The sequence below is a fragment of the Xiphophorus hellerii genome, chromosome 19, assembly GCF_003331165.1.
Source record: "Xiphophorus hellerii strain 12219 chromosome 19, Xiphophorus_hellerii-4.1, whole genome shotgun sequence".
Lineage (NCBI taxonomy): Eukaryota > Metazoa > Chordata > Actinopteri > Cyprinodontiformes > Poeciliidae > Xiphophorus > Xiphophorus hellerii.
The window spans coordinates 7,749,969-7,765,959 of record NC_045690.1 but is presented as its reverse complement, the minus strand read 5'-3'; the positions used below and the strand labels follow the sequence as shown (position 1 = coordinate 7,765,959).

General features: G+C 35.5%; 1 protein-coding gene across 7 annotated transcripts in view; it reads left to right on the top strand.

Annotated features, from left to right (window-relative positions):
• myt1lb (myelin transcription factor 1-like, b) overlaps positions 1 to 15,991 on the top strand; it is a 122,144-nt gene that overhangs the window by 47,571 nt on the left and 58,582 nt on the right. For all 7 annotated transcript variants that reach the window (XM_032547130.1, XM_032547132.1, XM_032547134.1 and 4 more), the window contains 2 exons: positions 5,298 to 5,343; positions 8,112 to 8,145. In XM_032547130.1, the coding sequence (XP_032403021.1) occupies positions 5,298 to 5,343; positions 8,112 to 8,145 (80 nt within the window). The remainder of the gene's footprint in view (positions 1 to 5,297; positions 5,344 to 8,111; positions 8,146 to 15,991) is intronic.

Sequence of the window (15,991 nt, the reverse complement as noted above, 5' to 3'; positions counted from 1 at the left end):
CTAGTTAAAAAGTCAGAACTGGTCTGTGGGGGTGGACTTTCCAAATTTTTATTTAAATCCAAAGCAAGTCTTGTTCTTCTATCTAAAGGCTTAGACTATTTATTTATTTCTTTTTACCTGCTTTTCATTTTAATTAATTCAATCCCTAGGAATTGTTGAACCCAAATATTGCATCAGGTCTTAATGATTAAAACCAACAGCTAATATGTTCAAATCTTGCAGCTGACTTAAAGTCGTCTCTTAGATTCTTGTCTTTTCTTCTTGTTATATTACTGTGCTGCCAAGTCAAGTCTCAAGTAATAGGAACATCAATGTATTTCAAGCAAAACCAGAGTTAATACCAATACATCTTCACTGTGATGTGAGCCACTGATGTCTGAAAAAACATTCCTAAGCCTTGGATTCAGCTAGCTGGCAGCTGTTGATCACTGAATCTGATCAGGAACAGATAAATTTGGAGGATGGCATGCCAAGCACATCATAATGTTCCTCTTGAACATATTCTACTTTATTCTTGACTTATTTTGAAAATGGAGCAGTAATTCACAAAATTAAATTTTCCACACTATGAATTATCCCTTTGGACTACCCTTCAAGACCATCAGATAAAGTAGATGTTTTCTTAGACCAGTAGTCATTTTCTAACAAGTTTCTCTTTTAAAACGCAGCTGTTGCCTTTTATTTACCATTTGGAGCAAAAGTTTGAAATACAGCTATAACATTGTCATTTTTTATTTTTTTTTTAATGAAGGCGCTGCTTGATCATTTAATTTACTTAATTAGGAAAAATATAATTAAAGCAAAATTTTGTCTTCCTATAATGTGTCACAAGTGATCCTGGTAATAAAACAGAGCTTTAAAATAATTGCATCACATTGATACATATTTCTTTTTGTTCTGTGACATAAATAAATGCTAAAAAGGCACAATCTCGCGTCTCCACTGGAATATATTTTTTTTCCTAAAGGAGGATTATAAATGTTCTTGAACTGGAACAGACAGTGTTGAAGTCCATCATTCAATAGCATAATAGATTTTTCACAAGAGGTATACATTCAAAACAGCTACCTCTCCAAGGTCAAACTAAATAGTGGTGAGGAAAATTGCAAGAAACCCAATAACTCTATCTTAATCGCTACATGCATCAGTTAGCATGCAAAATGTTAAAGCTCAGATGGAAAATGGATGAAAAAATGGCTTGTATTCAATGGCTTTCTGGAGAAAGGATGTTTTCTCTCTAATGTATGTAGCATCACTATTTTGGTCTGCAATTGTATATCTAGAAATCACAAGACTTAGATTAAAATGTAAAAATGTAGGACACAATGACTAAGAAAAATAAATAAATAAATAAAATAAAATAAAAATATTTTTTTCAGTGGCCCAGTCAAAGTCCAAACCTCAACCTGATTAAAATGCTGTTGCAGAAACAAATACCAAATAAAATATCACTGACATGAAGCAATTTTACTACAAAAAGTAAACTAAAAAATGTCTAGACTATATTTTGAGAGACAGATTAAGTCTTCATGTTATTACAGGCAAAGGCAGAACAAACTATTGAATAATGGGATTTACTTATTTTAACCCACAATAATATTAAAAGTCATGAAAACATTTTTTCCTCCATGTACACTAGTTAAAATTAGTGTTTCACTTCCTCATCCACAGATTCTTTGCCATAACCAAAATCCCATATGTTGCTTCCTTCTTTTCTACACTGAGAAGATTTATAAGCTATCTTTGTGTTTCATCTTTTTATTTTTCTCCCGTTGAAACATTTATAGGCGTTCATAAAGAAGCACACCATTAGTACTGAGAGGCTCTACAGTAAAGCAAGCATGCTGTTAATAAATCATGTTGAATAAAACGAGACATCCAAACACGGCCCCCGTCATCTTCCAATCCTGGCAAGCAGGAACATTTAGAGGCATCTGGAAATAACAGAAGAATGTTCATTGGCATTCAAGTTCCTTCACAATTTATGATCTGTTGTTGAGGTGATAAAGCTATATAGGAAAGAGATATGTTTGTCTGATAGCTGTAAAAGAAAGTCAGGAAAATGCTTACTCTGGTGTAAAAACAGCTTGAACATTCTGTGTCATAGACCAGTTTTTAGAGGAAAAATCAACACAACTGCAAAATGAATATACAAACAGTCTGACGATTTCTTGGACACAAGGACAAAAGATGCTAAATAAAATTCACAGTAAAATTTCTGGCATTATTTCAGTCAAAAAGCAAGAAAAATGGTAAAATATGAATACTCATTAAACATATCCTAGAGCCTTTTTGGAATAGGGTTAACAGTGAAGATTTTGAAGGCAATTCCCAAACTTATCTATTAGTCAGTTCATCAGTTCTGGCAAAAATATGAGTCTCTGTGGAATTTATGTTGATTTTGAGTAATTTCCAAGAAAAATAATTCACCCCTGGCAATTCAGTCATTGTAATCACAGACCGCATAAGAAACATAGTCACTGTAATTACATGATGCTTTTGCATCATGTAATTACAGCATTATAAAGAACTTAAATCTAGGTACAAAAAAGAAGTAATTTGTATCTGGAATGGAAAATGTGAAATATAATATAAATTGAAAAAATTATTAGTAAAAACGAATCTTCATCAAAATCATTTTAGAGTCTTCAAGTTTATCCTGAAAAGCTGTGGTGATGTGAAAGCAACTTTAATGGTTTAATATTATGGATGCAAAAAAGCACCCCCTGTAAATATACAGACAGATTACAAGTTAAGTACATAGATTACAGTGGATCCTACTGGATTTTTTTCAATAAGTTTATTTGAACTGTTTACAAAAATTCTAAGTAATCTCAGGAGATTGCATCAAATGACACACTTACAGCATTCACTCGTCGAATGTAGTGACAGTAGTCAATCACAAACATTGTGATACATTTACTTTGTCATCCCTCATATAGTAAGACTGTCTCAGGGCAGCTGAGGCTACTATTCAGTAGCTTGCCATCATCAATGTGTGAATGTGTGCTTGAATGGTGGAATGACTGAATGTAATGTGAAGTGCTTTGGAGCACCATACAAGTACAGGACATTAGCAGACCAGAATGAGCATGCATGTAGCAACAGTGGATAGGAAAAACTCCTATTTAACAGGAGGAAAGCCCAACAGAACTTGACTGTGTGAACGGCCATCAGTCTGGGGATTTGAGAAGACGACGCCTATACAAAAGAAACAACACAGAAACACTTTTGTTTAACATACTTTCTGTGTTAACAGATTAAAGGCAATAGTAGCTCTTTCAGTGGCATTTTCTTGGACAGAAACACAGCCAGGTATATGCCGGTGTCCCTACTTATTGAATAAAAAATAGCACTACTGATGTCCTACTTCAGGAAGGTATCACAGCTAAACAGAACAATAGACATGATTGAGCTTTTATGAAGAAAAAAAGCAGAGAGAGAACATACAGCTGAAGGCTGGAATAACACTTGTAATTCAAAATTGGAGAGTAGTAGGAGAATGTAGCAGAGTGAGAAAAAGTGGATATTGTGTCTCCAGCAGCCTAAGCCTGTAACTGCATAACTACGTATTTAGGTTGTCTTGAGCTATCTCTCAGACAATAAACCCGGTTTCGAAGAGCAGGCAATGTATGTATAATCAGAAGAAAGAAGATTCCTACCTCGACCGACCTTACCTTAAAGAATACTAAAGGCTGTTTCAAATGTCATCACTTCAGCATAACAGATATTGAAAGCTAAAAAAGCAACAAGAAAAAAAAAAACCCTGGAAAAAGTGTGTTGAAAATGGATGTGTACTCCAAAAATATATCACTTTAAAATTAGTCAGAATACTTCATCACATAATAGTTAGAAGCAAGAAATCTCTAGAGTGCTTGCTTTCTCAAGAAAGCTGTGAGAGAAGATAAATCTCAGCTGGACCAGTCATTTCCAAAATGTTTCCACTGGGACACAGGAGGTCAACATACTTAACTGGAGAAGTATATTTAAAAGAAGGCTGGCTTGTCGATCAGAAGGATTGGATCTTCCTAATGACACCACAGAGACTTTGGGGAATAATTTATTGACTTTTTGGAGAGAAGCTGATACTTTTTGAGTGAAAGAGAGATGTTTGGCACCCAGTGGTATTGATGGTTTCAAGAAAACATTTTTAGATTTAAAAGACTTTTACAAAACCTTTAAACTCACTTTAAGAATAAAAGTGAACAAATTCTGTTTAAATGATATGTGATTTGCCAAGAATGACCCAAATGAATAAGGTTGCATATAAGCTAAGGACATCTTCTTGATCATGCTGTGGGATCTGTAATGTAGCTCAATTTGCAAAATCTTTGTTCAACCCTGACATTTTCCCCATTTTCTTATGTTAGAACCAAATGTTCAATATGTTTATTGTGACTTTATGTGACAGAACAACAAAGTTGTGCATAATGATAAATTGATTTGCATTTCTTTTCTTAAAATAAAAATATGATGAGTGTGGTATGCAGTTAATGGAAAACTGCAAATCAGTCTGGTACGACCAATTGCCTTCAGAAGTGATCTATTTAGTAGAGTCCATCCGAGTTTAATTTAAAGTCAGTTTGAATCCAGCAGCTCTTTGAAGGACTCAGAGGTTTATGAGATAACATAAGCTTGAAAACTAAGTATTTAGTAACTTGACAGAATATGGAAAAGTTCACTGCAGTAACCAAAGGTACTTTTAAATATTGGCAGGACATATTTGGTATTTACACCTTGACTGGGTTAAAATTATAATTGCTTGTTTTATGTATGACCCTTTGAAATCTCAAGATAAACTTGGCATTATAAATAAAATCTATTATTATTAAAATTCTGTTTCGAAATGATTGCTGGCACTTTTATTTTACCCGATTTACTTGTTTGAGTTAATTATCTTACATCTTATTGCTTGTTAATGTAAATACCTTAATTTAGTAAGAGCTGGGATGTAATGGGGACTGCAACTACAGGCTACATTGAATCATATATAACGCATACTGGGTTCATGTCAATTCATCAGATGGGCTTACAAAAAGGCTTTTCGGGTTACATCTATCCAGTAAGAAAATAAAATAAGAAAAATCGACTGTGCAGTCTCTAAATCACTTTAATCATTCACACTAATGCTGCCCATCAGTCATCTACATGAAACCTTCTGGCACATCAGGTGCGAACTGAAATGCCTGACAGGGTGGAAATAGCACTCTGAACCTGAGAGAACATGTATCCAAATTAAAGATAATTTCACCGGTCTGTCTGTTGTGTTGAACAGCTTGTTTGTGCCTTTTTTGCAGATGGAGGTGGATGCAGACGATAAGCGCCATCGCACACGCTCCAAAGGTATCTGCACACATACACACAGAAACACACACCTCTATTCAGGGTGACCTTCACTCTCCCAACACAGACGCGTATATGCACACACACGCAGACACGCAGATCCTGAGCAGTTACACTCCAGTTGCTTTCTCTCGCTGTTCACTCCTCCTCTATCTTCACTTTATATGTATCTAACAGCAACAGAAGTCCACCTTCTCAACGCCTCAAAATAAAACATTGGCAGAAATCGCAGTGGCATGGAACACAAATCAGAATAAACGGAGGGTTTCATTGAATAGATGCCTCTTATTTTCAGTTCGCAAAACAATGACTCACTTTTATGTTGTTGACAAAGCTGAGGACATGTGTTTTCTAAGTGAATAAAATTAAATGAAAGGTGAGATGATGCTCCTTTTGGTTCATCTTTTAATACCTGTGTTAAAGTACCTAACATTGTTTTCCAAAAAGGGAAAAAAAAAATATTAATTTAAATTCTAAAATTTTAATGAAAATCTCAGAAGTTATGCACTCCTCCAGCAAGATGTTAAAGTTTTCTGATATTACAGGTCATTTTGGACTATATAAGCTACAGTGTTTCCTTTCTTTTGTTAAACTGCATAACTTCCCATAGAAACATAACTAAATGTTCTTTACTTTTCAAGGCCACACTTTAGATATGACTTTGTGAGTCATGGTTTTTATACAAGCAACTTTTAATATTTTGTCAAAATTAATGTCCAAATATTCGATTTCTACTGGCAGCTGAAGCAGCACATTTGTTTTATCTAAAGTGCCATTGAAAATTTGAGTTGCGTTGCAATGGTTGTTTATTGACAACAAAATGCCTCTGTGATATAATGAGGTATAGAGTTGAATTTGTATTTGCAAAGAAAAAAAATCATTAAATAAATCGCAGCTGTTCATCACTACACATGTCCTCCAACCAAACTGCCACACATGACTGCAAATTGACTTACACTCAGGCTATTTCCTTTGGCAATTAACTCACTGAAATATGAGTTGTGCTCTTACCACAAAGATGCCCCTTGGATATCATGAAAAAGTTGCATTTAGTATAATTAATTTTAACCTTAATTTCCAACAAGTAAGGACATACAGTACATGAACTTACGGACTTAGAAGAAAATAAATATCCTTTACTTTCCCACTGTGGGGGAATTCAGGTGTAACAACATCAAAGTGATACGTCAGTCAGGCATGGTTAACGTAAAAGATTATAAGAATAACATACTGCATTGGGCAAAATTACAACACAAAATACTTTTCAATTATCAAAAATGGCAAAAATCTATCCAGCATGTACAGACAGTTAGTTCAATGGGAGGAGATATTAGTCTTGTAAAACACAGTTGACAGCTTGGATCTTTTGCTTATCTTGGTTCAATGTAGACATTGTTTAGAAGGCTCAATCTTGATTTAGATGAACATGACTGACATTCACTGAAGCTTCACTTTTATAAATAATGTAACTCCTTTTTGGTTTGGATGTGTAGACATAATGTGCCTAAGCAAATTCTTGACTGTGGTTGTACATTTAAGATCACATTGCACCTGCTTTTTGGTATGAAAGTCGACATTTATTTGACATTCAAATCTGTTTTGGAGGTTTAATTATAAATGTGAATAAGCCAATATTTGGCAGGTGAAAACAAACAAGAACATAAAGGGACTGATCTCATAATTACAACCCTATCACTTTGAAATGCAGAGTATTGTAAATTTCTATTTTACAAATACAAGCAAATCTGTGTCCCCAATAATCATCCAGATATATTCTGACAGTGTTGTGTCATCTAAATTTTTACCAGTAAAATTCACATGTATTATAGCTTACCACAAAGTGTTGCCATGAAAAGTGTCTGACCATCCTTAGAATCCACAAATCATATTTAGAAAAATAAATATTCTGTTCTTTGTGCATGACATAAATGAAATTACAAAGACAAAATTATTTGATGTTAGAAAAAAAAAATCCCAAGGTCTAAGGCAAAGCTATGTAAAAAATGAAGTCTTTGTGCAGCTTCAACATTGACGGCGCAACTGTTGCTCAATGGATTGCTATTGATCAAATGACTTGTTCTTAAACGTCAAACATCTGTGATGTGCGTCTATTACAAATGTCACCATATCTCTCTGAAACTGTATGAGATGATTTGTATATTGCTTGTTAGATGAGGTGCCCAAGATGAAAAATCTTTTATCAAATGCATTTGCTTAAATTTCTCACTAAATTTGTCAATTTTGCCAAAATTCTACTTTTATGTAACCCACCAAGTTATGCTTGTGGGTGGTCAAAACCTCTCGCCTGGAAAAGTTATATAAATAGATAGATGCTGTGTGTCATCTATTTGGATGAAGAAAAAAAAACGTTAGAAAAATGTATTTAAAAAATAAATGAAGAAAAATTTTTTTGTATAATTTTGCATGTAGTATATGCTAATATATGCAAAGTTATTTAATCTAAGCCATTTAAAAAGATTAAACACAATACATTTATATTTGTGAACAGAAATAATGAAAATATACTTTTTAACATCAAAATAAAACACATTTTATTAGATGCTGACTGACTTATTCCCACATGTTTCCAGCTTTAAGTGTTTCAAGTGTTTCATGGTTAATTTATTTTATGGCAAACCTACGCAGACGGAAAGTCACAGAGATCAACATTTCAGCAGGTTCCCTTTATGTGTGTTATGGCTTGTGTGTTCAGCTGGAGCCGGTGTCGTTTCATAATGATTCTCTCCGTCTCTCTGCTTCTCCCTCAGTGCCTGTGGATCCAGCATTAACAGAACTTTTCAGGTCAGTGAGAATGGAAAAGTGCATGACGCTCCTGTACACACACACACACACGCCTGCGCACACCCGCACACAATTTGCCTATTGTTGTCTCAGCACAGAGAGGTAGAGAGTACCAGTCACCTTATTACCAAAATGAGATGTTTCCTCTTTCTCTCCGCTGTTTGTCCTCACATGTGTGACAGAGGTCTGATCTACCTTTTTTTTCTTTTGTTCCTCTTTATTTTTCTCTTCAAGCCAGTTTTGTGCAGTGACAGTTTCTTTCCCTGTCTTTAGGCATCTTCATTGTCAGAACACATGATTGGAAGAAAACTGACAAAATAAGCCACAAATTGTTGCACGTTTTGCCAAAAATGTGATGATTAGCTTTTAAAAGGGAAAAGGCTATCCAAGCCAACTCTGCGTAAAAAAAAGTAATGCTGCAGTTGTTGCGACCACCCTTGGCCACCCTTATGCATTTATGATAATTGGCAATGTGTGTTCCACCTCACTATCGAGGATTTTTTTTTTATGCCATTTGTAGATGGACTTACTGGCGGGTTAAGTATCACTGCCTTTGTCTGAGAGTTGAATATTCGCCAACAAGATTTTCTGGTATCAAGCAGAATTCGTGGCTAAGAATTCAAATTCATTGATGTCATCCAGCTGCAGACCAACACACTACTACCACCATGTTGGACTCTTCTTCTTTGAGTCTCTGGGTTAGTTTGAACCAAATGTAATGGGGGGGGGGGGGGGGGGGGGGGTGAGAAGCTCCTCCTTTCTATTTGTTCTCAGTAATCCACAGAACATTTTTCCAAAAGTCTTGGAGATCATAATTTTTTGCTATTTTGTGGCAAATTTGAGTAAAGCCATTTACAATTTTTTCTGGGAACTTTTCTATGGAAACCAATTTTGCTCACTCACTTTTATTGTTGAATCATTAAATCTTAAGTTTTTCTTCAGCAAGTATGCATATTCAGATTAGATATTAAGTTAGGATATTTTTGTAACCTCCTACTATTCAGTGCACTCTTGAAATAATTTTGGTAAGCCAGAGCCTCCTGGGAAGGTTCACCACTCTGGCATGTTTTCTCTATCTGTTGATAAAAGCTCACACTGTGGTTCTCTCGCATTGGAAAGCCTTAGAAACATCTTGGTGATCCTCTCTACAAAGATGCTAAAAAATTTGAAAGAATTCTTGAATTTCCTTAGATTTCACATTATGCTGCTATTGAAAATCTTAGCTGACAGTTACAGTTACAAGTTAGATAGTAATTTGTCTTTGGTCTGGTTCATGAAACTGAACACAAAAATGTAGGTAATTGTAGTTAAATAATGATTTAAGAAGTGCATCAATTACTTTTCTTTATAGAGGGCCAGGCTGGTTTGGACAATAATGAATATAATTTCCAAACTAAATGTTATATTTAAGCTGGTTATGTTTGCGTAATATTATTTAAGACCTGAAAAAAACATAAAATAGAGCTATTGTCACACTAAAACAAGGATTTTATTTAAAGTGCAACTACTGCTCTTCCTGATGTATTTGCAGCATTATAAGATTTCTGCCTTCTGTCAAGTCACTTAAGACTATTGTTGGTCTCCTGTGTGTTGTTTTGCTGCAGTTTGGGATGCATGGAAAATGTCAGTGAGCACATAAGTAGCAGCCAGCTCTAGTCCGGTGAAGTAGAGTTAGTAGCAAACAGTGAACAGTTCCTGCAGCGTCTACTACCTGCATCCTCTCTCTAGCCTTTTTACAGAAGGCTGGAGAGTATTTGTTACTGTTTAAAGCCCCGATGCTTCTAAATATTTATAGGTCTGGCAGGATGGAGGAGATCCTTTGCCAGCATCTTTGTTTAGTCTGATAAAGGGTGTGTGTCTCCTTTCTTTTTAAAATATTCTACAGAAGTGTTTTTGGACTCTAGTTTGACAAAACTAAGGTCTTAGTTAACTTTTATTTTCCAAGAACATAATTGCTGTGATTTTGGCAGCGTGATCTGATTCATTCTGTCTGTCTGAGCTCTTGGAATATCTCATAGGGGATTTTATTAATGACACCCAGGGAATGTTTGATGCAGATGGAAATTACATTTCTGTATTTTTTTTTTTTTTTTAAATTGTTTGTATTTACTATAGACATTTACTTTTACAGAAGCATTCTGACAATGTTTTATATTATTTTGTTTGTACTGTTTAAACCCTGAGAAAGTATAAATGATTCAATAAGCCTTATGCCCTTAGAAACATTAAATTAATCTGTGGGAGACAATATAACACCCTTCAGAGTAAATTTGTCCAGAATATTGTTGTATTTCCTGTATTTTATTTTTCTTTAACATTTTCTGAATTAGTTGCGAGAATGCCAAACAGTGATGGGACATTTGATTCTTTCCAGACAGCCGGCTCTTGTGGCTCCTAAACAACTGTTAATTTATGACCATCTGTAGCCTCCTATTTTCGCTTAACTTGGTGAATATGAATGTTTTGTAAATCCTTTTGCATTTAATATTTTTTATGAGAAGCCTTATACTTGCTTAAATGTATGTAATCTGTTACGAAAGCAGGTGTTCTTACTGTTGTGCACTATATCATATAAACTTTTAATTTTTATTTAGCACAAAAGCAAACACTGCAAACACATACTGAGCAGTACCATAATAATTTATCATTATATTGTATATTATACGATATTTTTATACTGCGGCCAGATGCTGCTTTGACGCACCTTCAGCCCTGTTTACTGTCTGAGGGGATGGACTGCGCTACCTCTGTTCGACTTATTCTTTTATTTAGACATGGATTAACTTTATATGATTTAATGAGAACATGAAATGGACTCTTTCCTGCACATTATTTAAATATACAGCCCAGTCTTAAGCTAGACTCAAATGGAAGACTAACGCTAGGACTTTAGCTTTTTACTGACTACCCAATGATCATTGAAGCTTTCTATTCAGGGTACTTATCAACAATTCAGTGTTTGATAGTTTGTTCTGCATGCTAAAAGAGGTTGGAGTACATGTCTGTATTTCACATGTTGTTATTTTCACTGGTATTTACAGAGGGTGTATAACCCAGTTGGGAATTCATGGTTGGATTCTTCAGTGCCCTCTACTTGTCTTTGCAAGTTGTTTCCACCCCAGTAATGTGTAAATTTTATTTTGTCCTTGGCGGTGTTCGGAGGTGGTTGCAGCTTAGATAAGCTTCCCAGCCTACCCATGTATCAATAAATAATATTCCACCTCGAAGATTACTGTGTAGCCTTTAGCTGATATTCATAGATAATACAAGCCGGACTCTTCCAATCCTTCATCCACCCTCCTCTCACACCCTATCCTCATTTTCTATCATTCTCTCACTTTTCTTCCTATCCTCCCGCCTGTCTCACCTTCTTCTCCTCACCGTGCTGGTGCCTGCAGATAGTAATTAATCAGGGGATCGATGTGAAGCCTATCTCCAGGCTGGGGCGTCTATAATGTCGATAACACTGCTCGATGGCCTCTCTCCCCAAAGAGCTGCTAGTCTTCGGGGCAAAAATGCCCGACTTTGCATCACGTTCGGAGCTGTAAGTGTCTTAATGTGCTTAAATATGACATTCTATTTTTCTTTGTTTGTTTGGGAATTAAATAGGAATTATGTTTTTGTAAGGAATTGTTCTAAAAGGAGAATTCATTTCCCTTCTTGCATATTTAAATTGCAGTTGTAGTGCTGACTCAGTGTGTACAGAGTTGGTTTTTTTTGGAAAAAATGTGTCTAGTTTAATCTTGACCTATGTTTGTATGCTAGGTCCTATTCAAATCCACACAAATTCTGTGTTGTATAGTCAAGAAATTAACATTTTGCTGTTTGAGTGCTTTATATACTATAATTTTAAGTGCAATACATTTTTCTAAAAAGGCTTTGATCTGTCATTTCAGACTATATCTACCTCATCTTTCATTGCCTCGTTTCTCTTTTGTTACATATAGAACAAAACTAAAAGCCAGGAAAAAAAATGTTTGTCCATTTCACTAAACATGAGGAGACGTATGTTTGAATTAATTATTTGAAGTTTTCTTAACTCTCCATTGTGAAAGTTTCTAACAGTTTTAGGGCCATATGTCAGTGTCCAGAAAGTAGGACTAGCCATAGTTATAGTAAGGTCATAGCAACATCATGTTTGTATCATGGCTGTGTGGTCATCACATTGTTATAATTCTTAGGAGTGTCATAGCATATTTATGGTAGTGACATAGGAAGATAATATATTCATAGCAGGGTCACAACATGGTCATAGTGGGGTCATAACATAGTCATGCAATGGGTCAACCAATGCACTCTTCACTGATATAAGTACTGTCACTGTTTGCCATACAGATGATAAAATCATTAAGGTCTGGATCAAAACGTAGTCAAAGAAAAGATAATCTGGTCTAGAAAAGCCTGATTAAAAATAACATAAAACGGGCGTGCCGTGGTGGCGTAGTGGTTAGCGCGACCCATATTTGGAGGCCTTGAGTCCTCGGCGCGGCCGTCGCGGGTTCGACTCCCTGACCCGACGACATTTGCCGCATGTCTTCCTCCCTCTCCTTCCCTGTTTCCTGTCAGCCTACTATCATTTAAGGGACACTAGAGCCCACAAAAGACCCCCTGGAGGGGTAAAAAAAACAAAAAATAAAATAAAATAACATAAAACATTGTAATACAAATGTTTTCAGTTGTATGATTTTCTGTTTGTTTTTTTTTTGTCCATGCCATAAAATAAAATACAATCCAGCAACATGTCTAATTATTCAATTATAAAATAAGTAGCTTATTCATTGGTGTACTTTCTACAAAGAAATGCCTAGAACTACCATATAAAGGTACTTTTGGTCCAAGTGGACCTCAGTCTTTAGGTATTGCAGAATTCTGTTCCAGTAAGCAACATAAATATATTCAGATGAATAAACTTTGGACTATGATTTCCACAACTTAGCTGCAGATTTAAGAAGGTTTTCCTGAGGTTTTCAACTTGCATTGCATGTGCTCATACACAAGCTTGTCAGTTGAGCCCTGCAGTCCATTTTGTAGACTTTGATTAACTTTTTAATTCAGTGTCATACATTATATATTAGTCAGTAATGGACCAGTTACAACTCTCTTGGCTTTTGGGTTCATGTCAGACTTTTTACTCACCAATCCACCATTTTGACTCTTGAGGTATGTTGGAGTTCACTAGCTAATGTATCATATTTTGTTGTTCCAGTTAAAGTAGGGAAAAGGTTGATAATAATGCATTCCTTTGTATTAAAAACTATATGGATGAATTACTTTATGAAAGAATAAAAATAAGGGTAAATTTAACAGAGGCCCCCTTTTTAACCCCATCTTGCTTTTCAGACAATGGGCAGGGTGGAGAGTTTGTGCGACACTCAAAGCTCCAACTATAAACATTCTCCACACATCTTCCCTCTCATTTGCATATTTACAGTCTGCCATGCTAATCATGTTTATTGGGGTGTGTAAGTATGGCGCCTGAGTTGAATAGCAAAGGATATCTTTATACCGGAGACTTTATAGTGAAGTCGCTAGGATGAAAAGAAAAATTTCCCCATTTCTGGAAATAAATGGTTTCTCCTGCGGTAATCCAATTTCAAAAGACAAAACAGCCATCTTACATAACTAGGACAGAACAGGGTCTTGCTAATTATGGTGCTAATGCTCAGTGAAGAATTTCCTTCGTTTTTTGTTTTTTTTTTGTATTTTTTTAACAAAGGCCAAGATTTGTGCAGATATTTCTGTGCAGCTCAGGAAGCGGAGCTGTAACATTTAGACTGAAATAGATCTGAACCTCCCATTATGCAGGACTGTAGTGTTTCTTAATTTTCCTGCACATTATTCAAAATATTCTTCTGCAAATTACACACTGGTGAATGTCTCAACACCACAGTTACAGTCACCACAGTGGTGCAGCTCTCATTTGCATACTTAAAGGAGGTAAATAGTTAATTCCCTTGATATACATGGGTAGTGAAACTGTCAGTTTTAAAGATTTCAGTAAGTTTCCTCTTTGGAAGATATACATTACATCATTTATCTCATGTTCTTTGGCTTTATTTATTTATTTTCTTTGTGATTAGATAAAGCAGATCACTGCTAAAGATTTCTATCTTTATACTTGATGTAATCTGTAGTCACTGCCCGTTATAATACAACATATTTTAATGAAACAAAATTGGGTCTACTCTGGGTGTTTGTGCACCATTCATACATACATACTGTATTTTACTACTTTAGGTTTTTGCTTCTCTGCTCTTGCTTTTTGCAGAATGTTATATTACCTTGCTTTGCTCTGTTCATGGTCATTTCTTCACATCATCAGCCTCAGTCTTGCTTGCGAAACTTAAACCTGTCGCTGCAGCTCTGATGGACACTGTCATATTGATTTGAGAGCAGGAATGAAAAGCTTTTTTCCCCTGTTCTCCATCACCGCCTCTACACCAACACACGCACGCAAACTGACGAGCAGATCAGATAATTAAAGAGAGCTAAAACAAACAAGAAGATATCAGTTCATCACTTTGCCTGAGATGCCCTCCCATCTCACTCTCTCTGGATTTGGTTTCTCTCACTCCTCTTCTCTTCTCCTTCCTGTCCCTTTTTTGGTTTTCCTACCCCTTCTAACGCTCTCTTCCTCCCTTCCTTCCTTTCTTTCTTCCGTGCTTTTCTCCGCTTACCCCCTCCTCCTCTTCCTTCGGCTGTCTCAGGCAGAGCTAATTCCCTCTTCAGATGGTGCAGCTCTCATTTGCATACTTATCAAAGTATTTGGACTATCCGACAGAAGCTGTAGGAAGGTGGGGTCATTAATATGTTAATTAGCTCCTTCGTTCTCTTCCCCCCCTCCTCCGCCCCAATTTTGGAGCCTTTAACGTTGGTGCATCCATATTCTCCACCTCTCTCTGCACTTCACATTTAGATTTCAGGTCCTGAAAATGCCAGAAGACTCTGCAGACATTAACATGTTGTAGTAACGGTGCATTCATAATGTCTTTATGTAGACTACACACACTATCTTCCATTTTGCAGCAAGATATAATCTGGTTGCACAGTTTCAAATAATCTGTACTGGTCCTACACTGACAAAAGACAATAGTTGATCCAACTTAAAAATGCTTTAATTAGTAACAAGTAATTGCTTTAAGTTTACTTGTTAGCCTGGACAAATTTAAGTCAGACATACTCAAATCATTTAGTTTCTTTCAAATAGAGACTGAATTTTATTTAAAATCAAATCAAAGTTTTAAGTTTTTTCACATCAATAATAGAATTTTCCAAATGTACATTATGACTCATTTTGAAAAATATATATTAACATAAATTATTTTATATGTGTGCTTTTGCAAGTTGTTTTAGTTTTCCAAATAGGATTGGGATGGGAATCGAGAACCGGTTCTCAGTAATTCAATTCCTTGAAATTGTTAAGCATGATGATGTATTGTACATGCTCCATATTTTGCTTTAAGAAATATCCAAGGATGGCATCGCTGCTAAAGCACTTCAAAATATTTTCATATTTCACAAAAATAGATGATGCTTGGACCAGTTGTAACATGTTCAAAACTTTACTCACATTAAAAGGATGAAATACCTCCAACATCCTCAAATATTTGACACAACTTGAAACCAATTTTTAGTTATGTGAAGTGCTTGATACGTTGCTTGCATTAAACCCTACTTACTAAATATTTCTTTGGCAACTTCATAAGGAATGTTGCTTTTCTACATGCCTAGGGTTGTGAATGATTATGAATACTTCTTGGTTTAATCAGTAGCTTTCTAGATTGTAGAGTGAAGTAGTATTGATTTCTTTTTTTTATAGGCAACAGCTGCAGTTTATCAAACAGCT